This window comes from Tamandua tetradactyla, chromosome 8, assembly GCF_023851605.1.
Source record: "Tamandua tetradactyla isolate mTamTet1 chromosome 8, mTamTet1.pri, whole genome shotgun sequence".
Lineage (NCBI taxonomy): Eukaryota > Metazoa > Chordata > Mammalia > Pilosa > Myrmecophagidae > Tamandua > Tamandua tetradactyla.
This window is the reverse complement of record NC_135334.1, coordinates 17,133,441-17,159,907: the sequence shown is the minus strand read 5'-3', so window position 1 is coordinate 17,159,907 and position 26,467 is coordinate 17,133,441. Positions and strand designations below refer to the sequence as shown.

The following is a 26,467-nucleotide window of genomic DNA, read 5'->3' as shown; positions in this document are numbered from 1 at the left end:
TTTGGTTCCTCACCACCTGGTTAGGAAAATTATAGATGTCAGGTGGGTGAGAAGAATACACATATCACTTTTTGTCTTATAATCCTTTGATTTTGGGAGGGAAGAGGGTGTATCACACCTTTAGTGTATGTTTAATTATAGGCTATTAAATGTACCATTCATTCTGTGGGTATACATCTACCTTTTGTGGGTTCAAGAATTTGTGCAGGTTGGTGTGGCAGGTGGGAGCCAGTCAGACTTAAAAAGCCATGGAAAAGGGTGGGCCACAGTGGTTTAGCAGGCAGAGTACTCACCTGCCATGCTGGAGACCTGGGTTCATTTCCTGGTGCCTGCCCATGCGAAAAAAAAAAAGCCATGGAAAAGCCATTTGTGGTATTTGAACATAGCATACATGGCAGATGCACATACTAAATAGAGTAAAACCAGAGGACATAGTTTTTAGAGACACTTTATTGGCATGAACAGGGTGTTTATTTAAAAATACTACATACAGACATTGGGTTGTTGAGGGCTTGGGTGGTCAGGAACAACATTGCTAGAGTTCAGAAAAAGATTGGCTGTGGAAAAATCAAGAAAAGGCAACATGAAAGGGACTTCATGCAGAAAAGGTTTCCATCAGTTGCAAGACTGTAAGAGTCTGCTGATTGTGTGTGATGTTTCACACCCCTACAAGCACTTGGCCTTCAGCAGTCTCCCTCCCCATATCACACAAACTGCCCATCAGATGCAGCTCTTGCCAAGTGTGGGGAAAAAGGATAGAATATTACAACTTTGAGGTTTAGCTGACCTGGGATAGAGGTTGTGTCTGATCTATAACAGCCTTGCTTAGGAGTGCATATCTACCCAATCTATAAACTCAAGAAACTCTAGAACTAAACTCAAAAACATAAGGAGGAAAACTAAACATGAGATGTCTACAGACTCATAGAGATTAGGAAAGGTTTGGCTGATGACATTTTTCAGAACTAAAACCCTAGGATACATTAAAGATCTAACAAGTGCTTGACACACACAGAGTGGATGCATGCTGAAAATGTTTGTAGAGTGAATGGATGATCAGATTAATGAACACACCAAGTATATTTGCAGTGACTAGATGAACTCACTGGATTCAGGACTTTCCATTTACAGAAGAAGGTGAGAGGAAGGCTGTTTTTTTTTTAACACACCCCTTTCATTTCCATGTTAAATTGGGAAAGGGGACCCAAGATATACTCTGGATTGAGTCTAGCTCTTGCATTTTCTTCCTGGAAGGGTGCAATTACACAGCTTTTTCCCTCTGAGTTAATGTCAGGTAGCTTCACAGGTTCTGAGGTGGGTGTGTTCTCCTTTTTGATCTATTAGTTATTGGGGTTTGATGTGGAGTGGAGGAAGCTACTGTATCTTAACCATTCACTTCTCTACACATTTCCCAGCATTTTCCTGCTTTGAAAAATTCCTTTCCTACTAATATTTCTAGTGTCACATCTAAGGAGAAATTAGAAACTCAGAGAAGATTTAGTCTGGATATGTGGGTGTTTGTGGAGAGAGAAACTAAAGGGTAGTGCTTTTAAACAGATGAAAGGGACAGGCAGTGACAATATATTTCCATGCAGGGACTTGGGGCTGTGATGTGAGAGTGAACTGATAGGCAAGTTTAGCAGGGTAAAGTGCTTAGAGGGTCAAGTGGGTTGAGCAATCAAGTTCATGGCTATTAAGTGGTAGGAAGGGATGATAAGACCTAGCCTGGCTTGGCCTGTAAGTGAATCGAGTCATTGAGGATGTAGTCATGAGAAATATCCAGCACCAAGACAACAGATGGGGTTTCTAAAGTGGTAATAGCCCTTAGGAACTCTTCTGAGCCCTTTAATAAGTAACAGCATGCCAGATAAAGCTCACAGATCAATGGAGATTTGGTCTCAATCTTTTGTAGGAACATGAGGGAAACAGGGAAGTGGGTGAAGAGTTAAAGTTGGCTGGTGATCACAGTACCTTATAGATCTATAGTCATGATCAAGTCTACCAGGACGTTTAGTTACAATTCAGAAGAAATTATGCACAAACCAATCAGAAAGGGAGACCAGCTCTCATATCCCATGAGACTGACCCTCAAACTACATTTCAGGCATCCATCAAGAATCAAAATTGTAGAACAGTAGAGTGGGATTAGGAGTGAGAGCAGCTATTGAACATCTCAGGACAAGCAAGAGAGGCAAAGATTAGAAGGAAGTTAGAAAAATAAGAGAGGAAAGAAAGAAGTTGTGGTCTAAGTGGAAGAACTGGACTAGGAATCAGAAGACCCTGGATTCATCCTCCACTCACCAGTCATGTGACATGATTTGGTAAACCCACTTAATCTCAGGGAACCTCAGTTTCTTCATTTACAACATGGATATTAATATTGCCCACCTCATGGAGCTAGTTGTGGAGAGGAAATCAGACCATGGAAATGAAAATGTGTTGTAAACTGTACAGCCCTAATGAAAGTATTAAGGAGGAGGAGAGTAGAGAAGTCAGAAAAAAGGGAAAGAATAGAGAAGAAAATAACTTGAACAGGATAAAAAAGAAATGATGGGTATCATTCAGCTTCATTACAGATCACTCAAGAAGTATCAAATGAGTTGGGCTTGTTTAAAAAGGAAAATTTTAAAGGCAATCATACATACTATTTGATTACACATCGATGCATGGTCTTCTGGAACCAAGAGCAATGTTGAGTTGTCATAAGTAGCTTGCTTCTAATGCAAGCTCTGCCAATGGTCAGCCATGTGACTGCAGAAAACCTCTCACTAATCCAGGCCTATTTTTCTAACTATAAAAATAAGAAACATGATCTATATTCGATTTTAGAGGGATGGTGTGGGAAATTGCCAATGAGAGGAGCCTTGAATTTATTGAAAGTATTTTCTTCAATAAAATCTGACTTTTAAATATGTGTTCAAGGACTTGTTTCAAATACGTCCCCAGGGATAAAAGAGATGAAAAAATGAACTACTCATGTCAGTCCCAAAGCAAGTGGAGTATGGCCTTTCCCCAAAAATCTCCCCAAGTCCAAGGGGCAGCTCTGAACAAACCCCAGGGTGAAGTCACTTCTGTCTTCTCATATCCCATAAAGAGTCCTTCCCTTCTCATCACTAGAAGGACACAGAACAATCAATTAAAATACATGAGATATTAACTCTATTTTTTCCATTGTTCCCTTGCTCTCCTAAAATCAAGAAAAAAAAAAAACTGGACATCACAGATTCTCAGGTTAATTATTCAGAAGTCACCTAGCTCATTCCTCCTCTCTCATTTCACTCATTCGCTCATCATCCTTTTCAGACTGAAAAGCATTTTTCATAGTTTAAATATCATTCTCAGATGAACTCTCCTGGAGGATGGTCTAGATCCACAAATCTTCAAGGAAATTCTTAGGTTTCCCTCATATCCTTTTTGACCAGTTTCTGCCTTTTTGACCCATTTCTAGTTACCTGAACCTATCTACCCTAGTCTGTGTTCATTAAAGTGCATGGCCATGACCAAGCTCAATTTCAGTCTTTGCAAAATCCAAACTATCCCATTTGGGGAAGTGGAAGTGTAAACTGAGCAGCACCTAAGATTTACCTCAGCTCAGCTCATCCTCTTAAGTCCCCATTCAGTTGAGCCCTGTCTGAGTCTCAGTTCCCCCCCATAAAATGAGAAATAATGCTGATCCACTGGAAGTATGAGAGGAAGAATTTAGGAAGTTCAGTTACAATGCCTATAGGAAAAAAATGCCTCCCCTCTATCCTCATGGTGGCGTGCTCTCAGAAGAGCACATACAAATATTATCCCAACAGGGTTGGAGCCATGTTGTTTGACTTTTCTGAGCCACTTAAAATTCTATTAGTCCTTCCTAAGTCTCCCACATGGCTTCTATAAGGACTGTGTCCAACCCAGACATTAATTATTTATTGGGTTCCTAAGAGGGACCAGGTGCCAGAGGACAATTCAGTCCATGCTTATTGACCTTTCTCTTGCTGGAGGACCTGGAGGGGCAGGCTTTGCTCTGATACTGCAGCCAAATGTGCAAGGAACTTGGAAAAGGTGACTTCAAGGAGTCACGATTCATGACACTCTTTTGTCTTGACTTGAACTAATCCACTCTCTGGTAGCAATGGAGAATGAGCCAGTTCCAACCAGGTGAGGGTAGTGGGAGGTGCTACTTCCAGCACTTATACAAAGTCATTTGGAGCACAGGGGAGAAGTCCAATTGGCATAGGAGCTGCTTGCTTGAAAGTTAGGGCAGAATGAAGTTGAGCCCATGTGGCAATGTTGGCTCCAGACGTCTGGCAAAGCCTTATGATGTGCAGAATTCTGATGGAGTTAGGAAGTCAGAGGTGAAAGCTCAGTGGGTGGAAGGATGGATGAATGGATAGAAGAATGGATGCATGAAGGGAAGCCATGTGGCCCCTGGGGCACCCTCCTGATGCTGTTGACATCACTGAACCTGACATATCCTGTATCTCAGTGTTCAGGCCACCTACCAATGATAAAACAACTCACTGAAAATTCCCAGCCCAGCCCAGCCCAATTCAGCTCAAGTCAAAGACCCTTTGACCAAAACCATGGTTCTTACAAAAGAGGGAGTAGGCAATTGCTATGTCTTTGTCACCATTAAGTAGAGTTCAAGTTACCTAAAACTCAGGCCAAAGCAATCCACCTTCAAAAGGGCTTGACAACACAGAGTTTTATGACTTGCGCATCAACTTAAAGAAGTACCCTGAGGATAGGATCCCTGGGTAGAGTAAAAATTGATCTAAGGGTCCAAACTTAAAGCCACTTTGCTTGTGGATAACAGCAACTCTGTAAAGCCTACCACCCATATTACTTCCCCTTCCCAGGTCCCTGTACATCACCTCAGATCACACCCTCTCTCTTCTATTCCTCAACTGGCACCACAGAATTCTCTTTGTTCTCTGATGGGATAGCAAGGTAGTCAGACCTGCAGACAGAAGGGAGAAGAGAATCAGTGCTTTAGCATCCAGTGGTGGGAACACAAGGAAAAGCCCCGCATCAAGGATGTCTACAGAAAAGTTTGGCATTGCCTTCTGGCTCTGTTTCCCAAGGGAAAACTAGAATGGTTATTTCAGAGGATTAGAACAATGGGCTTATTTTTGTATTTGAATATGAACAATACTACCAGTAGTTTCTGAGTCTTCTCATTTATTCACATAGTCCTCAGGACTTAGTATCATTAGATACTATGGTAATGAACTTCTCATTTTTTCTTCATGTTTCTTTGTTATATTCCATATTTTGCTATCTTTGTGCTTTATTCTTTGTAAATTCCTCACATCTACTTCTACTTTTAGTATCTAACATTCTGTTGAACCAGTCCACTGAGTTTTAAATTTAATTGCCTATACTTTTCATTTCTAGATTTTTTTTTGTTTCCTATTCAATCTATCTGTTATTTTTTCTTAGCAGCTTACTCTATTCTAGTGCTCTATTTCTTCTTTTATTGCTTTAACTGTTTTAAACAAATGTATTTTCTATAATCTTTTATGTTCTTCTTATGTCTGAAGCTCCTGGGATTTAATCCTGCCATTTGTTTTATCTCTTACTACCGATGGATTGTCTTCTACTGTGTCTGTTAGTTTTAGACTGTTTTAGATCAGTTTTAGCAATGCTTCACCTTGGAGAATCCTGTGAAGCCTCTATCGAGGGTGGGTCCCTTCGGAATGGTTTTTCATTTGCATATAAAGACTGTTGTGATCATCACTGACCAGGGACACATTTTTTAGTGAAATTCTCAGTTTAGCGATTTTGGATCATCGAGACAGTATAAATTTAAATCCCAGATATTGTGTCAGGCTGGTGGCTAAGAATTCTCAAGAAACTTGTTATTCTACTTGGAGTCAGGCCAAGGTAGACAGCTTCCTTAGCTACTTCTGGAGCTGGTAGGCTGATGTTTTTCTGGTCTACCCTTTGCCTAAATTGTAGCCCTCTAAGGATCCTGGGGGTCTTGGAGTCTCGGTTCCAACTCTGTCCCTTGTACAGGCTCAAGCACATGCACTTGCTCTGCAAACTGGAGACTTAAAGCCCAAGCATGTAGGTCACCAGGATGCAGCCTCCTCCAGCTGAGCACTTCCTTCTATCCTCATATCTGGGCAGCTGTGTTTCCCATGACCCACTAGGATCATAGAAATCATGGAAAATGATGTTTTTTATTTTCTCAAACATTTCTAGGTGGTAATAGCCTAGGGCTTTTTATGTTATCTCTTCAACAATATTGCTGACATTGTAAATCTGTGAGGTGCTTTCTGTTTTTCATCTTGACACATTACAGGCCCAGTGGGGCTCTTGGACCCTCAGGCCCCACTGTTTCTCACATGTGCTCACTCCTGAGGTGCCCAGGGTCTCGGCGACAATGGCTAAGCTATAGGCAGACGCTGGAGGAGGAAAACTCCTACTGTGGATACCCAGACACTGTCAGGCTGGGGTGTGTGGAAAGCATGTCCCTTGGAATTCTTCACCTCCTAAAGGGAAGTATCCAGGTGACCCGGGGAGCTCCATAGTGTACAGTAAACAGCTGAGTGTGACAGAAGAACCATGGGCTTTGTGAAGAGAAGGACCTGAGTTTAAATTCCAGCCTCTCCTCTCACCTTCAGTGTCACCTTGGGCAAGCAGCACAACCTCCACGAGCCTGCCTCAGCAGCTATAAAACGGCAATGATGACGCTAAATTCACAGCAATGGGGTGGCAGCTGGTGGGCTCTGTCTTGGTGGGTAAGAAGGCAGATCCCAGTTAGCAGGCCTACACTCCAACATTATAACCGCATTGGGCAAACCCTCCCAGACGGTTTTCTCATCTGTCAGATGGGTATAGGTTGGTTTGAGGAGGAACGTAACGATGTAAATTGCTTAGCACCTCAGCCACGAGAGGAAGCACTCAGAAGATCTTAGCTATCGTTATTACCAGGCGTCTTTGACTTTGACTTACGCATTTTCTTGGGCCACCTCTTCGGCCTTTGAGACCTTCCTGTAGCAATATATCATCTCGATGAGCAGCCACAAGGTGAGGAAGACCAGCAGGATGTACATCATGATTTCCGAGACCACGGAAGTGAAATCCTCTCCAGCTGCAGGGGGAAGAATGAGCCTCAGCGTGGGTACACCATTTGGGTCAGCAGGCAAGTAGGGCTTGCTTTTAGGTATGGATTGAAAAAGTACAGGGTCTTAAAGGAAATCAAAAATGTGTCAAAGGAATTTCATATCCTTTGACTCTCCTGCCTGTCGGCTTTCCCACTGACTTTCATCAGATGCAAGAGAGCAAGGAGAGAGAGGGACGGGTGGAAGAAGTAGAGCCATGGAAATAACTCAGGAATCAGAGCCACATAAATATGGTTGGGTCCCAATTTTGCTATTTACTGGTGTGTGAACAGTCATTTCCATTATTTGAAGCTCAGTTGCTTAATCTGTATAAAGCAAATAATTATTCCCACCAGTCAGAGTTGTGGATATTGTGGATTTTACATTACCTAATGTAATTAAGAATATCTTGTGAGATGTAAAAGCCTACACAGATGTAAAGAACATGTCTTAGTTAAACTGTCTATGTCCTCTGAGCCTATGAAGGGTGGCTTTATGGAAAGGGCACTGGAAAATGTATGCAAAGCCAAAACTGTCTGCCCACCCAGTGACTGGGGCATGTTATCTATGGATGGATTAAAACATCAAAACTCATGAGCAAGGACCTTCCCAGTTCATCCTCCTTCCAGGTCAGAGGACACGGATCGCATTCATCCCAAACCCTAACAGAAATGAGTGTTGGAGGAGCTGGTGCACAACCCAGGCTGTCCTCAGAGTTTTACTTCTGAAACACAGAACTGATCCTACCACTTCCCTGCTTTACACCCATCAGAGTTCCATGCTACCCTCAGGATAAAGCCCAAACTCTATGTATATGACATCTAAAGCCCCTCACAATCGAACCTTTCCCACCTCGTTTCCAGCAAAGCTTCTCCAACATATATACTATTCTCTTCTGGAAGCTGTAGAAGTTTTTTCTTCCAATTTCCTCTTCCTAGATTGTACCTTATGCCCCACTGCTCCTTTTGTCCCAACGTCTTCTCCTGCTCTTCCATCTCCCTGTCATTCTTCTAGACTCTGCAGAAGTCCCCTCCTCTGTGAAACCTTCCTGTGTTTGTCTCTTCTCTGTGTGCTTATTGAGAACATCTTATTTATTTCTAAATTATCAGCCTGTAATCAAATCCTGGAATATGAATTTTTGTTGAATGAATAAACATAAATATTGGACTTCTTTGTTTTATGACCAAAAAAAAAAAATGGCAATTAAAACATAGTACGTGAAATGTCCTGACTGTACTCCTTTCTGGCAGTGGGGCTGGGTGGGGGTATAGATTGCAGCCTCCCCTCCCCTCATCAGCTCCCACTAGCAAATCAGCTTCAGGGTCCTCCGTTATTCATAGGACCCAACTCATCCCCCGGGGCTTGCTCATTAACAGCACAGCACAACCAGCCATGACCTTCAGCTCAGAGAAGTGGTCCAAGGGCTCCAGGATCACCCAGGTTTCCTACCTGGACTGGAGGTCATAGATGCAGTTTGGGACCCAGGAGAAATGCCACACGCCTCATGTGTTTTCTCATGGGTTAACCACATTTGATCCTTCATTTGTGATGTGTTGCTTTATAGCAGGCTATCTCTTTTAAAATGCAATAGCCCATAAGTAGTGATACAAGCAGCTGTCCTCTATTTTTAGGCATCTGTAGGTGAAACGATTTCAAATCCCTGACCCAGAGCCAGCAGGTGAGAATCTAGGCTGGGACAGGTCCAGCTTGAAAAGAGAGAGAAACAGGGGAGAAGCTCTGGGACCCTATGAATGGAGGAGGAGAGTGTGTCATAGTGGAGGGTGTATCTCTGAGCAATAAGAGAATAGTGAGTACCAAGGGGTCAAGAAGCAAACCCACAGGAGTGGTGTGGGTGGGAATGGTGGAAGGACATGATGCAGTGGAAATAGTGCTGGCCCAGTAGGCGAAAGAATTGGATTCTCAGCCCACTTCTGTTGTTAATTTGCTTCATGATTCTAATAAGCAAGCCCCTTGCTCTTCCATAGTTCTGCTCTCCCATCAACAAAGTGAGATGCACCCTCCAATCACTTAGGGAGTCATTTACATACATGTTGCCAGACCTCAACCTCAACTTACTGGATTCATATCTGCACAGAGGATGCAGAGACCCTCTAAAAGTTTCTGATGCACACTTTTTTTTTCAGAACCACTGGATTTAATGATATCCAAGCTTCCTTCCTGCACTTACATCCCAGAGTCTACATGGCTCTGATAACAAACTTGTTTTTCTTCTGTTATTACCAAAGTCTTGCAATGGTGCCCAGCTTTGCCACAATTTCCACTGGCTGCTCATCAGGGTCTCTGGAGGCAAAAGCCTGAGAGAGCAGGAGGTGGAGACAGAGGCAGCTTCCTACCTCGGGGTAGTCCCCAGCTGACAGTTCCTCACGGTGGCCAGGAGAGGGCACCAGACTGCCTTCCCCCAGGGAGAAGAGGTGCATAAACAAAGAGGATAATGGAACTTCTGAATAGAAAGGTACCTTAGGGAGCTTGCAGCCCAACCCCTTGATTGGAGTCAGGCTCAGACAGGGAAATGACTCATCAGGTCTAGATTCAGGTGGCCCAGGAGTCATTTTGCACTTTCAGAACCGATCTACCTCCCATTTTAGTCATGCTGTCTGAGCATCTTACATCTCTTTCGGTTTCTCTGTTGTCCTGTCTGGTGCTTGTTTCATGTTTTATCACAATAACTTGTGATAAACCCTCCTGCACCTGGGGGTAGTGACAATCTTAATGGAAGTATCATTTAGCCTGCATGAGAAACCACAAAGGGAGACGAATAGATCATGCTTCTGACATTTGAAGGAGGACCACTTTTGAGCTGGCAGGTACAGCAGTTCTCTGAGTCCACCGAAAGTAGGGCAAGAGTTAGTAGTGTACAAGTTCCCTCTACACCCACCCTCAGACTCTGAGGTAGATGGCAGCAGAAACATTTGCATTTGATTGCTAAGAGGACTTCCCACCCTACAAAGACACTAACTGTGGTGTCTAAAGGTTTTAAACTAAAGACTATAGAGCTGCCAATGTGTTCCCCTCTCCCAGAGGAGAATGAAGTTAGGTAACGAGAGGCCACAGATGGGAAGGGGTTGCAGATATGATCATTGTGGAGGAAGACAAAAGCCTGTCAGACTTTAGTGTCAAGCAGTGATTCTCCAAGTATGGCCCCAGACCATCATCATCATCATCATCATCATCATGCACGAATTTGCAAGATGTGCAAATTTCCTGTCTCCACCCTAGTCGGAATCAGAAAGTCTGGGTTTTAAAAAAAACCCGGGGGAGATTTTGAGGCTCACTAAATTTTGGAACTCACAGGAGGACAGATGATAGATGACCTCTAGATAACCTCCTGAGAATTCTCTGAGCCCACTAAGTCAGAGATTCAACATAGAGTTGGTAGTTTTAAGGCTTGTGGAGATGATCCTCTTTCTTTATGGATGAGAGTCAAGGGACCAGGAAGAAGTCATTTGGCTATCATCTCCAAGCCTTTTTGCTTTGAGGAAAGGAGTAGAAAGCCAAGGTGTTTGGGCAGTTTTCAGGAAGCTGGCCACTAAAGCAAGATGAGTCAGTGGCGACTATTTTAGATATTTCCCCCCCAATACTGGATTTTTTGCATTCTCCAAGGGTTCCACTTGTGTGAAAACCCACTGTCCCTCCTTCCTTAAGAGCAGGGGACCCTAGGGAACCAGTCTCACCCTCCTCAGTGACTCGGAGAGGGATGAGTCGCGTAGTCTTTACAAAGGGGCGATGTGCCTCAAACTCAAACTCCCGGGAAACGTTGCAGGTGTAGAGGCCAGAGTCATTCAGAGTCACGTTGAGCACAGTGATGGACACATCCTGCAGGTCCTTGCTCCCGTTCCACTGCAGGCGTCCCTGGAAGGGGCTCTCCACCTCCTGGTGGCCATTTCGATACTCATAGATCTGCAGGTAGAGAAGCCGAGGAGGGTGGGGCCAGGGTACAGGATTGCACATATACAGGGAAGAGAGGAAGGATGGTTACAAGGGAACCCAGAATGTGGGGGTGGGATGAGGAGAAACAGAAGAGGGCAGGGAAGAGAGGAAAGACAGAGAGAGAAGGGCAGAGGCAAATAAGGGTCAGGGCATAAGGACATGGTGAAGGAAAGAAGGTGGAAAGAGAGAGAACAAAGAAAAGTAGAAGAAACACACAGGAGACCAGGAGGGGAAAATTGAGCAAAGAACGGAGTAGAAAGAGACGAAGGAAGAGAAAAATAGAAAGGGTAAAATACGATCTGTCATGGGGGCAGTAGTGAGCAAACAAGAAACAGACCAAGAGAGGTGATTTCATTAGGAATGAAGACACTTACATGCCCTGGCCTCAAAGCTTGACTCTCCAAGCTGGGACTCATTGAAGGGGAGGGATTTGGGGGATTTGGGGCCAGGCCAGAGGAGGGAGACCCATGATTAAGTGCTGCAGAGGAGCAGAGAGCTGCTGGATCAGGTGTTTTGCTTTGGGCCAATTATAAATGAAATCTCATCTCTAAATTTCTTTTCTTGGATACTTCCACCCTCTGATATGCCTTCTTTTATTCTGTTGTTTTGCTGTCCACTCTGGTTGCAGACTAGCTGCATGTGGCTACTTAAATTAGCATTTAAATTACTAGGAATTCAGTAAAACTAAAAATTCAGTTCCTCAGTTGCACCAACCACATTTCAAATGCCCCATAGCCAAATGTGGCTGTTGGCTGCTGTCTTGGGTAGCTTAGATATAGAACATTTCCATTTTAGCAGCAAGGCACAAACAGCTCTGGTCTGTAGCTCCACCACAATATTTAAAGTTTCATTTCCTTCTTCTGAGCCACCTTCTCCTCACTTTGGTAAGACCTGGAGGCAGTGTAGACAGATGGTGAATCATCAGGCATGAGGCCCACAGAGGCTTTCACAGCTGGCCCAGACATCGAGTACTCCCTGGCCTGAAGTCTTGCTTCAGTCCCAGTTTCACTTATGTGTCGCCATCAAGCCCCCTGAGCCAGGCTGTGAAAAGTCTCTACTGGTCGCAGTCTCAGTGCCTGACTGGAGTGAACCTACATCAGAATGGGATATACAGCCAGAGTTAAAGATGAGTTCAGTTTTAGGAAAGCTACAAAAAAGCGCAAAGAAAATAGCATGCTTTGCCTTGCTGTTATCTCCATTTAAAGTCATCATGGAATAGGAACATGCTTTCAGGAAGGCAAGGTGGCACAGCAATAAGTGCTTTATATCTGTTGGCAGATGGCCTGCTTCAAATCTAAGCTCTCTTACTAACCAGTTAGCTTTGAACCCAACTTTTTTGAGCCTCAGTTTCCTCATTTATGTATATATAATATTTTTCTCCAGCAAACACCTATATAATGCCTACTACAGTCCAAAAATATTCTCAATGCATTAAGAATTTCATGAATTCTCATGAAAACCCAATGAGGCTTCATAGTTATGGTTTATATACCAGTTTAGAGATGAAGAAATGGAGGCACAAAGAGGACAGCTAAATTGTTCAAGGACAGAGAGTTAATTAAGTTGTAGAGTCAAAAATCAAAGCTGGGCAACCTGGCTCCAGAGTCAGTGAAAATGTGAATAATGGTAATCTCCAAGATGGCATTCAAAATATTTAAGAACCACTTAGGCACTGGCACCAACTAATCAGAACCGACATCAGCTGTGGTTCAGGAGCAGCGTCTTTGAGGCTCCCTGCTCTACCAGGGCTAATTCCTTAGCTTCTAAAATAAGGGGAGGTCTAGGTGGGAAGAACGACAGTGGAGCCACTTGGGCGCCTTGGCACAGGAAGCATCCACCAACTACTACGGAACTATCTCAACATCTTCCCCACTGGTGTATCGCGTTGGGTGTCAGCCTTGGTCATCCCTACCATTCTTATTTCACTGGGATTGTGAACGTTAAGGAAGACAAGCCACGCTGTCCCATTTAATGATACTATCTCAATCTCTACCAATTTAACCCATCTAATCGGTGGTCCAGAAGATTATATGAAAATACCTGCAACTGTGCTCGCACATAGTAGGCTCTAAATGCTGCTTGTCTCTTTCCCCTCCTTCCCCCTCCTTGTAACCAATGGTGCTTGCAGCTGGCCCAGGGCCCCTCCTTTCACTGAGGCTGCGCTAGACTGAAGCTGTCAGCTACCAGCTGAGGAGCTGTCAGTGCTTCCAAGAGAAAGAGGCCGTGTTTGTCAGATCGGCATCATCCCAGACTCTCAGGAGCCAGACGCATCACAGCAGAAGTCAGCAAAAGAAAAGCAGAAACAGCAGTCACACGTACGAGGAAATCTTTACCGCCCTCAGGCCTGTAGAACCACTCCACCACCGTGGAGGCCTCCACCTCCTCCCTCTTCATGCACGAGATGCAGCGGAGCTTCATGGGGTTTCCCTGAACGGCTTCTGTCTCTGACGGCACCTCCACACAGACAGGGGAGCAGACACTGACTGGAGAGAGGACGACGACAAGGCAGGACAGGAGGGGTTGGGGAGAGAGGCATTGGGGAACAACGAGGGGAGCGAGGAAAGACAGAGAAGAAAGAATAATGAGACAATTTTGAAAATAACCTGGTACACAGCTTTACACCTTCACTCGTGCTCCCCAAGTATATGCTGTGGGCAGAGTCCTCTCAGAATAGGCACAGAATGAGAGACAGGAGTCATGGATGAGCCTCTGACATTCACTGAAAGCCTCCCTCCCCTAGAAGGAGGGTAGACACGGCGGTATATAATTAAGCCCTGCACTCAAAGGCTTAGAATCTAGGTGGTAAGAAAAGACATCCATCAACCAACCTTCCAACAATCACCCATCCTTCCGTCCTTTCATTCAGCAAACATTCGTTGAAAATCTACCCTATGCAAGGCTTTATCCTAGGCTAGAGATACAAAGATGAACAAAGCACTAATCAGGCCCTAAAAGCATTTAGAGTCTAGCAGGAGCACACGCTCTCCTTTTTATGATTAAACCCAGGCCACCACAAATGGCATCCTAGTGATGAGTTTGGTTCCTAGAGAAGGAATACTGACTTCTTGTTGGGCTGGGGAGAGAGAAGAGAAGGACGGTGAAACCTGAGGCTACAAGGCTGAAAGGACTCATTATAAAGACCTCTTTATGCCCTTCACAAAAGGACGTACCAGAAGTTTTAAAGCCAGAGAGACACAGGTAATTATATGTGTCTGATATGAAAAATGTAGGTGATTCTGACACAGGGTGGAAGACGGAGCAGCAATGAGGAAAGCAGTGATTGATCATGAGGCTCGGGCAATGCTGGACTCGGAGGAGGAGCGTGAGACAGAGTTACAAATCCGGAAGGAGGTGAGATTGTGGGACACCTGGCATGCCACATGCAAGTTTGGACTTCTACTTCCTGCCCTCCCAAAGCTAGAGGCTCCTCAAAAGGGGGGCAAGGCTGCAACCAACCAAGTACATATGTGGGCTGCATTAACAGATGTAGTGCACAGAACGAAGGAGGAACGGTTCTTCTGCCTGTTCAGAACAAATCTGGACTATCATGATCAGCTCAAGGCGTCCTATGTTCCAAAAGGAAGTTGCTGAATGAGTGCCTGCTCCGTAGAAAGCAAGATGGGGTAGGAGGTGTCTCAGGACAACGTCTAGGAAGGAACTGCTGGGGGGACTGGCAGATTTAGCTGCGAGATGGAACATATCTGTCTTCAAATATTTGAAGGGGAGTCTGCGGAAGAAAAATTAAATTCTAACTCCAAAAGTTCCAAGAATGTGTAATACTCAGTAATAAAAAAAATGCTTTCTGCTGCTAGAGCTGTTGATACCTCAATGTTTGAAAAACTAAAACGTACAAAGACCACCAGGGATTGTTTTTTCAGGACCTCTAACATCGTTCTGATATTAATTTCTCGTGAACTAATAATTAAAATAGAACCCCTTAAAAATAAAGCACTACACATTTGTCATTTAAATTCTCATCCACTGTAAATGGTTGGCCTGTTCATCTATGACAGTCAAGTTCTCGCTCAAAGCAGAGGAAAACTTGATTTAGAGATGAGTGAGACTGACATAAAGTTGTTTTGAACAAAAACATTTAATGTTGTATTTGATTAACTTCAAAGGCAAGAAATTTCATTTTAAAGCACTGAGTTTAAAAGCTCGTGTCACTATAATTAACTTAGCATTGTAAGTATCAAGGTAAAATAAATTTATTTGCTTTTAAAACTCTGAGACAAGGTGGGGCTGGTCTTATCTGCAGTCTGCAAGAGGGCCTCTTACTCCTGCACAGGGACCTTTACTCAAGAGAGACAGGGGCCACATCTAGAGAGAACTCATTGGAAACATCTTCATCATGTGATGAGTTTGAAATCTTGATCATAGATCTCAAAAAACAAAGACAACAAAAAAACAAAAATCTCTTGGCCTAGCCTAAAGTTTGGAAGAGAACAGAAGGGGTAGAGGGTGTACAAAGAGAACACGGTGTAACACAGAACCTTGGAGCACACTCATATTTAATGAGAGGTGGTAGAAATAAGTTAGTTCAACAATCATGACGTTGAACACAGAACAGGAAAATGTTTCAAGGAATGTATATTTACAGTTATAGAGGTGGGATGAAGGTGGTATTTGGCAACTGAAGGCCTAGGTTTGAACTACGATATAAGCTCTCCATTTATTCATGGACAAAATGTTGAAAATATTATCTAATATTGTAAGAAATCTATGGAATAATTTCTGGGAGCATGCTTTATGCAAATGTTACAAAATAATGTCAACATTATTTTGCATTTTATTTATTTGTTCATTTATTTGTCATTTCATTCAACAAATACACAAAGTGCCTACTGTGTGCCAGACACTGTTCTAGGCCCTGGGAACACAACAGGGAACAAACCAGAAGCTACTCCTGTTTTCATGGAGATGACGTCCCAGTGCAGGGAGAGAGAAAATAAATACTGTTAAGTGGTAATAAGTGCTATGAGGAGTAGAGGAGAGAGAGAATGCATAGGCTTATTGGAGAAGGCCTCACTGAGAAGGTGACATTGAACAGACACTGAAGGAAAGAAAGAAGGGAGCGAGCTATATGGATATCTGGGTCAAGATAAGTGTTTTGGTTTGCTAATGCTGCTGGAATGCAATATACCAGAAATGGATTGGCTTTTACAAAGGGGATTTATTAGGTTACAAATGTACAGTTCTAAGGCCATGAAAATGCCCAAATTCAGGCATCAACAAGAGGATACCTTCACTCAAGAAAGGCCTATCACATCCAGGGTTTCTCTATCACATGGGAAGGTACATGGCGATGTCTGCTGGCCCTTTGCTCCTGGGTTTCGTAACTTTCAGCTCCTGGTTCCAGTGGTCTCCTCTCTGAGCGTCTGTCTGTCTCCAAACATCTATCATTTGGTTTCCTCCCTCTGCTTTCTTGTCGGCTCTGAACTCTCTCTCTCTCTGTGAGCTCTTTTAAGACCCACCCTGAATGGGCAGAGTCACATCTCCATGGAAACAACCTAATCAAAAGGTCCCACCCAATAGGTCTGCCCTCACAAGAATGTATTAAAAGAACACAGCTTTTCAAACCAGCACATTCCACTCTCTGGACTGCAAAAAGACATGTTCTTTCCATATAGGAAATACATTCATTCTATCACAATATCAAAAACCTTAAACCATTTCAGTAACATACAAATACAATACCAAGTTGAAAACAATATAAAATCTCATCAAAATCAGGTACAGGCATGGTCTGTCTTACAGCAAAATTCTGCTCTGGCTGTGGACCTGTGAAATTCAGAACAAGTTATCTGCCCCTAATATAGAAAGGAGGGACAGTCATAGGATAAACATTCCCACTGCCATAGGAAAAAAACTTCAAAGGAAAACAGGGGTCGCCAGACCCAAACAATTCCAAAACCTGTAGGGCATACTGTATTAGATTTCAAAGTCTGAGAGTCATTTATAAAATGATGTTTCCTCCTGGGGCTTGAAAAAGCGGGAGTCTCACCCTTTCCAAGGGTTAACACAATGGTCCTTCTCTCTCCAAACATTGGGATGAGGGTTTTAAGATATCCAAGCACTGGGGAGACACCTTGTTCTCGGTCCTACCCTTTTCAACCATCTGGGTGGCACCGGGACTCTCTGCCATCTTCAGGCTCAACCCCTTTAGAACAGTAGAATGGTGGCCAGGCTCTCTCCAATACCAGTCATGTGCTCCACCCTTTCTGAGGCCTGAGGGGCAACACTCTTCCTGAGTAATGAAGTGGAAGGCTCCCCTTCTACTTCTGGGGCAAACTGACCCTCTCCATATGCATGAGTGGATCCACTCTCCTGGCCTGAGATTTCCTAGCTTGGCTTCCATGATTCTGCCTTTGAAGTCATTTTTCCTTCAATCTGTCTCTTTTCTGTCCCCTTTAGTCCAGACTAGCAGTGGTTCCATCCATAAAGATCTCACAAAAATTTGTTGACCTGGCATGCAGCACACTGGGGTCAAAACCATCAGATAATAGGACTTTCCACAAATCCTTTCTAGATAACTCCATCTCCAATCCTGGCTTTTTCTGAAATGGCTACTGGTTCCATATTTGGTTAAATTCTCATGTAAGGCAATATTCTCTGGGGTCTCATTTTCCAAAAGCTCAGAATTTTCCAGTCTATCAGCTTCTGGTGTCTTTGTACCCAAGAGTTCAGTTCTCAGCTATCCCTTACCTGTCAAATTTTACTATAAGCTGAAAGAAGTAGCCAGACTACACTTTCCACATTTAGTTTGGAAATGTCCTCAGCTAGATATCTTAATTGGTCACTTTTGAATACTACCTTCCATCTAGCATCAGGACCAATTTTACCAAATTCTCTGCCACTTTAGAACAAGGCTTGCCTTCCTTTCGGTTTGCAATAACACATGTATCATTTCTGTCTGAGGTATTATTGGAAGAAGCTTTAGCATCCATATTTCTATCAGCAATCTCTTCAAAGCATTCTAGGCCTTTTCTTTTATGATCCTCAAAAATTCTCCCAGAATCTTCCCCTTGTCCATTTAAAAAGACATTCCAACATGTTTGGTATTTGCAAACTAAGCAGCGCCCCACTTACAGTACCAAAATCTGTTTCAGTTTGCTAAAGCTACTGGAATGCAATATACCAGAAATGGGTTGACTCCGTAAAAAAAAATATTTTTGAGAAATCACACACATACTGTCCAATCATATTATTAAATCAATAGCTTACAATATTATCACACAGTTGTGTATACATCACCATGATCATTTTAGAACATTTGCATCACTCCAGAAAAAGAAATGAAAGGAAAAAAAGAAAAAACTCATACATCCCATATCCCTTACCTCTCCCTCTCGTTGACCACTAGTATTCCAATCTACCCAAGTTTGGGGGGTTGGTTTTTATGAAGGGGATTTACAAATTACAATTCTAAGGCCATGAAAATGTCCAAATTAAGTCACCAGAAGAAGATACCTTCTCAGAAGAAAGGCAGCCTGCATTTGGGACACTTCTGTTACATGGGACAGCACCTGGCTGATGTCTGCTGGTCCTTTGCTCCTGGGTTCCCATGTTCTCAGCTTCTGATTTCTGTGTTCCTCCAAGCATCTGTGACTTCTTGCTCTCTGTCGACTCTGAACTTTCTCTCTGTGAGTTCTTTAAAGACTCCAGTAAACTATTAAGACCCACCTTGAATGGGCAGGGCTGCATTTCCATGGAAGTAATCTAATCAAAAGACTCCACTCACAACTGGGTGGGTCACATGTCCATGGAAACAACCTAATTAAAAGGTCCCACCCAAAAGGTCTTTCCCCACAAGATTACATTAGAACAACATGGCTTTCTGGTACATAGAGCAGTTTTAAACTAGCATAATAGGCCAAGCAGAGGAGACCACAACTCAAGGACCCTAGGGTGGGAGCGTGTCTGTCATGTTCAAGAGACAGCAAGGAGACCATTGTGGAAAGTATGGAGAGAGAGTGAGAATAGAAAGAGGTGAGAGAGGAGAACTGGGCCAGGGCTAGGTCATGGAAGGTCTTGTAAGCCATGGTTAGGACTTTGGCTTTTGCTTAGATTGAAATGGGGTGCACTGGAGGGTTTTGAACAGAAAAATGGTATGATGTGATTTATATAAAATTACATGATCTGATTGCTATATTGAGAATAAAGTGAAGGGGTGGAGGGGGACCAGGGCAGAGTGAGGAGAACAGTTAAGAGGCTGGCATGTTGATCAGATTGAGATGATTTTGCTCGGATGACACTGTTAATGGACATGAAGAGTGGGATTCTAAGAGGAATAATTTTCTGGATTAAAGTCTTTAAATAGGTGAGAGAAGATGTGCTCTGGTGCCAAGTGTATGGGTTGGCCTTACATAGTAGCACCATTTCTCCATTCATAGTGAAAGGAGGGAAGGTGGAATATGTGCAGTCAGGATGGTGAATGGGGTATGGCAGCCGGTAGATGAACCTTCTTTTCCCTCAGTTGCTCCTGAGGTGACAATAATTCAAGGCATCGCCAGAGAGTAAGCTCCACTCCTTCCCATCTCCTGGCCACAATCTGGTGTCCAGGGAGAACTCTCCTTATGAGGTCTTGGATAGTACCTTGCAAAAAGGCCACAAATCCACCCATCACTGTGTGCATGCCCTTTGCAGTATGACTTTCTGGTCCTTTGAATCTTAGGGTTGGTCATGCTACTTGCTTTGATGAAAAGGACATGAGCAGACGTGATGCCAGCTGAGGTTTGCAAAGAGCTTGCATATTGAGGGTACTCTCTCTTGCTGCTGGGACCCTGGCCATCACCATGTGAAGAAGCCTGGACCAGTCTGCTGGAGGATGAAAGGCCGTGTGCACTGGAGTCCTAGCTGCCCCAGCCATCCCAGCTAAAGATCCAGGCATGGGAGCCTAGTTCCAGCTGAGCCAGCCCAGACTGGAAAACCCTCCCTGCTGACCCACAGACTCATGAGAAATAAGGAGTTTTGAGGTAGTTTGTTGTGCTGCTATAGAAAACAGATACATCTGTTTCATTCCCTTCCCCTCATCCTTCTCCCAGAGCCACACTTGTAAGAGTAAGAGATGCAAGTCCAGAAATGTCTCAAAATTATTACCTTCACTCTCTCCATCTTCCCTCCACTCTCACACTTAGCCCTGATGACGGTTGTAATTTATATGATCTTATTACTATGAATAATAGCTATTATCTATTGCGATTTTCCTATAAAAAGACCCCTTAGCATACACTATTCCATTTACTATTTACTACAATAAACTGGCAAGGTAGATACTATTATCCCACTTTAGATAAGGAAACTGAATGTCAATGTGATTAAGTGACTGTGTCAAGATGAAACAGGTGACTATGTTATCTTAGGGCAGCCCAACTCCAAGAGTTGTATTCTATCTGCTCCACCATGCTGGATCGCTTGGACTTGTTTCTGTCCTTCTTGGCTTATGTTCTTATGAGCCTCTCATAAGCATATTTTAAATTCTTACCTTGTTTTTTGTAATGAAGGCAACACTGTTCCCTCTATTCAGTGGCTTCCTGATACGTGTTTTATGATCAACTCTCTGGGGAAGGTGGAAGCCCTGATTTGTAACATTTGCCAGTCTCAGTGGTGTATGTACTCCCACAAAAGTTGACTTCAAGCTACCAACTTAACTAGCAGTAGAGTTGGGAAAAGATGCACACTTACATCTTCCATGTCAGTCAGTGCAAGGCAGCTCCAGCACACCCTCCACCTCTATTTCTATGTAATTCTCTAAGTATACAAGAAAAGGTTGTATTTATGACAAGTGCTCAACCAACAATGCTGATGGTAAATGATAAATTCCTGGAATAATTGTGACCTAGTCATTTGACTTTTGGTCTCCTCTTTGATTTCTATAGTAAAAATAGAGAAACTTATGAGGAAGAAGGAAGAATATGAAGTATTAATGATGGTTATACTTAATAAGGAGTAGCATCAAACTATGATGAGATGATTAGTAACATATTGAACCAACTACTCCAGTAGCCCTAAATTTTTCCTTTCTTTGGACACCGTCAAATAGCACCCCCCATCTCCCAAGTTTGCTGTACAATGCTTTCCTTTGCGCTAAGATAAAGAAGGCTTTGGTTAGAATGTAAATACTTTGCAAAAAGAGTTAATAAATGAAGTTATTTTTAGATATTAACACTCTGAAATAACTTGGTCTATTAGATTAACCAGCAACTTATCAGGGCATTGAAAGAATGGGATGTAGCAAGGGCTACTCAGGGAAGAGAGGAAAACATTTCCGAACACAAGGGACAGCTGAGAGGGAAAACCTGAAGACACCTGGAGAGGAAGAGCAGAGAAGGCACTAGAAGTCTGAAGGATGGATGAGGGTCTAGGAAAAGTGGTGGGGTGGGGGCCAGCTGGGATGGGAGCAGTGGCTCTGAAGAAAGATGAGAGGACAGATGTCCACTGGGCCATCGTGCATGTGTGTCATGAGCAGCACCTATGTTACGAGATCTGCTAGAATGAGCTCTGGAAAACTGATATCAGGAGACAAGAGTCTCTTTAAACTGGAAACAATACTACTTCTCCCTGACCACCTCATAGGTTTGTTATGGAGATCAAAAGAAGAAACAGATTGGAAATTATTCTGTAAACTGTAAAGCACCAGGCAGGTGTAAGTTGTTGTTGCTATACGCTTTATTAAAGGAAATTGAGAACTTTTTTCAATACACGCAGAAAATAAAGCATGGAGAAGCTTCTTTGCATTCCTATTGGACATTTCATGTGAAACACCAACTTGGGAAAGGGAAATATATCCAAGTTAAGTGCTTTCCAATACTGAAATTACATGTAAATAAAATGAAAAGGCATCTGTGAAGTGAAGTTCTCGCTTATATTTAACAACCAAGTTTTTCTGAATTACCTCTATTTTTCTCTACAGTTTTTCAGTGTGGTAAACTGATATTCAGGTTACAGAGCAGCCGAGATTGAGTAAGGATGTGTGTAATATGCACACTTCTTCCACAGGTCTTTTTTTTGGGGGGGTGGGGGGTAGTACAAGGCCCCCGAGGAGGGGACAGGGGAAGGAGAGATTGGGCACTCTGCCAATTCTAACAATATTCTGTAAATATTTCTGCACCATTCAGTGGTGGAGCTAAAAGGGATATTAGAGATCATGTACCCTAGCGTCTTCAATTTACCTACGAAGAATATGGAACTAAGGTTGTTACATAGTAAGATAGTGGCAGAGGTAGGACTTCAACCCAGCCTTCTCAAGTCCCAGAAGAAAGGTTCTTGGACTATACCATGCTTCTCCCCTCCCAAGAATTCAGGCAGAGCCCTAAACACTTAAATGAGGAAATATTGGGGCTTGGAGAGGGCATTCAAGTCTCTGAAAAAATCTCACCCAACCCATCTGCACAACTTCCTCTCCAGTTGCTTTCCCTGTACACTCACCTTTCCAGCCAGACTAAGGTCTCCTAAACCTTATGTCCCTAGTCTTGGCTTCCCCTGGGAAAATCTCAACCTTAAATCCTCAAGGTAGGTGAGATCATTGGCAACCTATTATGTTTGCTCCATCTCCAGGTTTTATCTACTCTACTGGGATGGAGGACGATGAGTCTGCCCTTGGAATTGGAATTATTTTTCTTCCTTGTCCTTCCTAGCCTGTCTCATCAGGCATTTTGTTCAACAGGAAGCTTGGCTGTACCTCCAGTCACATGCAAAATCCAGATAATGCTGGCAGCCAGAGTCAGACCTGGAGGTTTGACAAAGTAATACTAAGGCGAAGAGGTGTTTCCCATCAACATGTCTGCCACTACACAGGCAGAATGGATTTCATGCCAGTCATGGGAGCATAACCCCACATGCCCGGTTTCAACAACACTGGTTATTGATTTTAGCATGGAGTAAGTCGCTAACATCACATAAAGCAATATATCAACTGGAAAGCATTTATATTTGATCTGATAATCAAACCAGAGAAACCAAAGCAGAGATGTCCAGACCTGCACCCCCCCCCACGCACAGTCACATTATCCTACCCTCCCCATAGCATTCCACACTAACATGCCAGACATGTTTGCATATATCAGACACTGAGAGACACACTGGCACAGTAAATCATTTGCTCTGTCACATGTTCAGACACCACCATCACATAGACTGATTAACTCCCTCTTACACACATTCAGGCACCCCACTCCAAGCCCATCTCTGACGCCACCCTCGTTTACTGTTGCAAGTGCAGGACACCCTTATTTGGAGGGAGAAGGTCACCTCGGACAAGCAAAAGTCTATTCATCTTCGAAGACAAATAACCCAGTTCCACAAACATCAAATCACCTTAGCTCCATATGTCCATGAAAAAAAAGGTCAAGATAGAATTCATAGTTCCCTGTTTATCAAATACATAATAGTAATAAGCAAATAGCTGAAACCTACTTTCCTCCCATTCACTATTAAAATTAAGCAGATAGATCAACACCTAAAGTATTTTCACTCTCAGAATGCATGCATCTAGCAAATATATATATATATGGAAACTATTTTGAAGACTCAGCAAGGTTTTCAGGAGTATTGACACATTAAGAGTGAGCTGTGTGACTGCAGCAGAGATTTTTGACAATGAATGTGACTGCATTCCTTTTCAGCAAAGGGAAAGGGAAAAAATCCTCTGGAATAGTCAGGAAACTGAAGGAGAGGAGGAAGAACCACTAAAGGAGGTTGTGAAATAAAACGGTGAGTGTGTGTGTGTGGGGGAGGGGGTATCTTTCCAATTTCAAAATCCCAGCTCTCAAGGAATCTCTATGGTCTCCATGTCTGGCAGAGATGCACAGAGAGAAAGCCAACCACAGCTCCTTTTTATCATCAATGACATCAATAAGCCTTATTATTTTGAACATTATTACTGTTATCTGCATCTGGCACGGCAGGGTGCTGGTACTTACCCCAGTAGATAAGCACCAGGGAAGCCAGAAGAAACAATCTGTTGAAGGCAGGCATCTTTTTTGGCTGGTGGCTTCCGGGGCTAAACAGAGAGATTCCCTCGGTCAAGACTGCGCCCTTTCAGATACTTTCGAGGAAACCCTTTGGGAAGAACTGCCCCAAGGGGGCGACTCTCTGATTGAAAGAAGGGTCAAACACCCGTGACTGGGGAGTCTCTGAAGGCTTTTTGAGTCAGGCGGGGGGTAGTTTCAGCTAGAAGCAACCTTAGCAGACCGCCCCAATTCGAGGGATCGGATCAGCAGCTCCTCGCGCTCCCCCACCTTCTATGCCTCTCTTTCCCGCAAGCCAGTTGCTGGGATCCGGCTCAGCACCACGGACAGTATCTACCCCGCCAGCCCCCGACCGTCACATTCCAGTTAACTCCTTTGCTTCTCTTCTGTCTGCGCCTCGCGGGAAGCTCAGCTCTGAAATGAGTAGCCTCTTAGGCTCTGGGGGCTGGGCGGTCGAAGGGGTCCATGTTTATCCACCTCGTCTACCCTAGGCACCACCACGCTGCGCCCGGGATCCACCAAGACCCCGGGAGCTCCGGTTCTCTCCGCTCCGACCGGCTTCTCCAGTTGGGCGTGTCCCCCACACCCGAAGCCACCCGGGCCGCGCGTCCGAGCTGGAGAATTCCTTCCACGTCGGTCACGTCCACGCCAGTCCTCTGCTTCCCGGGGAGATCCTGAAGGGTGGAGAAAGAGGCGGAAGCTCCCGTCCGGCCTACGATCTTAGGGGTGGTGATGGGTGGGAAAGGCAAGCCCTTTCCCCCGAGCGCGCCCTCGGATCATGCGGGGCCCAACTCTCGGTGGCGGGTATCCAGCTGCCCCTCCAGCCCCCAGGTCCTGTGCACTCGGTCAGCCTTGACCTGCGCAGGGGGCTGTGAGCCCGCACGGCCACCCTGGGCCCACCCCCTCGTGCACACTCTCCCCACCCGCCAGCGGGCGTGCCCCTCCCAGGGCCGAGCGCAGCGCCGAGCCGGGGCGGAGCCCAGGGCGGCGCAAACGCCTGGCGTCCTAGCCGTTTCCCCGCTAGCTCCCTCGCTCTCTCCAGGTCTTTCTCTCACGTCTCCACGCTTCTCCCCAGCGCTCGCGCACCTCCTTGCACAAATTCACACCCTCCAACAACCCCACACGGCTGCTGCACACTCTTCTGATCCTCGGCTCCGGGAAGGGGAGGGCCAAATCGCTTTCAGGCAATGATGTCATCTGCGATGTACATAGTGCAGGGCCCCACGCTTCTCTCCCCCACCAGGTCTCCCTCCTGTCCTCCTGGTCTGTCTTTTGTCTAGCCTTGAATAATTGGTTCCGGGCACACCGTACGCAGCAAGATGATCCCTATTTAGGGGAAATGAGGATAGGAGTGGGGCGCACCTGTTCCTATGCTCACTTCATCACTCAGTGAGGGGATCCAAATGCCTGTCTAAGAACGGCGTGGGGGTGGGGGCAAAAAAGGGATCCTCGTCCCTTCCTCTGATTCTTTGCAGTCTCCCCTCTTGCTCTAATTTTTTTTTTTTTAATTTAAATGCAGGTGGATTGTGGTTTGGCTTCTTCCAACTATCAGCCACTCCTCAATCCAAGCAGCTGTTTCGATGACACCCCCGCCCCCGCTCCGCCTCGCTCCATCTCTGGCAGGGAAGCTTGAACCTTTAAATTCACTTATAAACTGAAATTGACGAAACAGTTGAGGAATGCCTGGAACTGAAGTGATTAATACAAAAGTCTCTCCTCCCCTCTTCTTGTTCCCGGCTCCCTTTCCAAAAGCGGTAGCTTAACGTCGATATTCCAAAGGGAACCGCAGAGTAACAGCTGGCTGTAAGTGAACCAGGGGCAGGAAATTCTCCCTTCTAATGTAACACAGGGCAACAGACTGTCCCCAAGCTTGGATCTTCTTCCCCTGGCAATTAGCTACCAGGACATAACTTCTGTGTGCTTCTGAAGACCAACCCTTTGAAGCATGCTGTATTAGCCTTGGGTGGGAAATTAAAATTGACAAACACCTTTCCAGTTACTGGATCCACCAACAAAATTCCTGAGGAGTGGGTTTGACTCTAGTCCAGTGATGAGAGATTATCACTTCCCAAGTTCCAAATTTAAGGAAGCTATTTTTATTCAACTGAATTCTGTACACCCTTCCTCCCAAAACTCCATTAAGTGGTCCTCACACTGTTTTGTGACGTAAAATACAACTCTTAGCTCCTAAAAAGTCTGTGCTTCTTCACTCCCCATGCCAAGATTTTTGTTTAGACATAAGCTTCATAAGTTTCTTCCAGTATTTCTTAGTGGTTACTAACCCTTAGCCATCTTAGTCTCTTTCTTAGGAGGATTTTTAATTTGTCAGCATGGCTTCTCAAAGTGACATCCGGAATAGGAACTGATGTTCTCTCTGTCATGCTGGCAGCATAAATCCAGTGAAATAATGGCCACACTTACTTTAGAGGGTATGTTTATTTACACGCAGTTACAGCC

At 44.3% G+C, this 26,467-nt stretch overlaps 1 protein-coding gene and 1 pseudogene across 5 annotated transcripts; both read right to left on the bottom strand.

Annotated features, from left to right (window-relative positions):
* Positions 1-333: 333 nt before the first annotated feature.
* SCN3B (sodium voltage-gated channel beta subunit 3) lies at positions 334-25,158 on the bottom strand. Of its 5 annotated transcripts, none has more exons than XM_077112612.1 (7): positions 25,097-25,158; positions 23,963-24,684; positions 13,362-13,525; positions 10,787-11,012; positions 6,946-7,084; positions 4,860-4,945; positions 334-3,113 (listed from the first exon to the last, which is right to left on the bottom strand). In XM_077112612.1, the coding sequence occupies exons 2-6, from the start codon at positions 24,015-24,017 to the stop codon at positions 4,882-4,884; spliced, it is 648 nt and encodes a 215-aa protein (XP_076968727.1). In that variant the 5' UTR covers positions 24,018-24,684; positions 25,097-25,158; the 3' UTR covers positions 334-3,113; positions 4,860-4,881. The 5 variants fall into 5 exon arrangements, with proteins under 5 accessions (XP_076968727.1, XP_076968728.1, XP_076968726.1 ...); XM_077112613.1 differs by lacking the exon at positions 25,097-25,158 and having other exon boundaries at positions 23,963-24,042; positions 24,364-24,900; XM_077112611.1 differs by lacking the exon at positions 25,097-25,158 and having other exon boundaries at positions 334-4,483; positions 23,963-24,900.
* LOC143645034 (heterogeneous nuclear ribonucleoprotein Q-like) overlaps positions 24,493-26,467 on the bottom strand; it is a 47,160-nt pseudogene continuing 45,185 nt past the window's right edge.

Excerpts from the sequence above, each read along its gene's own strand:
- SCN3B (XM_077112612.1), bottom strand. The coding sequence starts at position 24,017 with ATGCCTGCCTTCAACAGATTGTTTCTTCTGGCTTCCCTGGTGCTTATC. Across the intron at positions 13,526-23,962 it reads CCTGGTGCTTATCTACTGGG|TCAGTGTCTGCTCCCCTGTC; the intron begins GTAAGTACCAGC and ends TCCTCTCTCCAG. Across the intron at positions 4,946-6,945 it reads GAGGTGGCCCAAGAAAATGC|GTCTGACTACCTTGCTATCC; the intron begins GTAAGTCAAAGT and ends TTCTGTCTGCAG.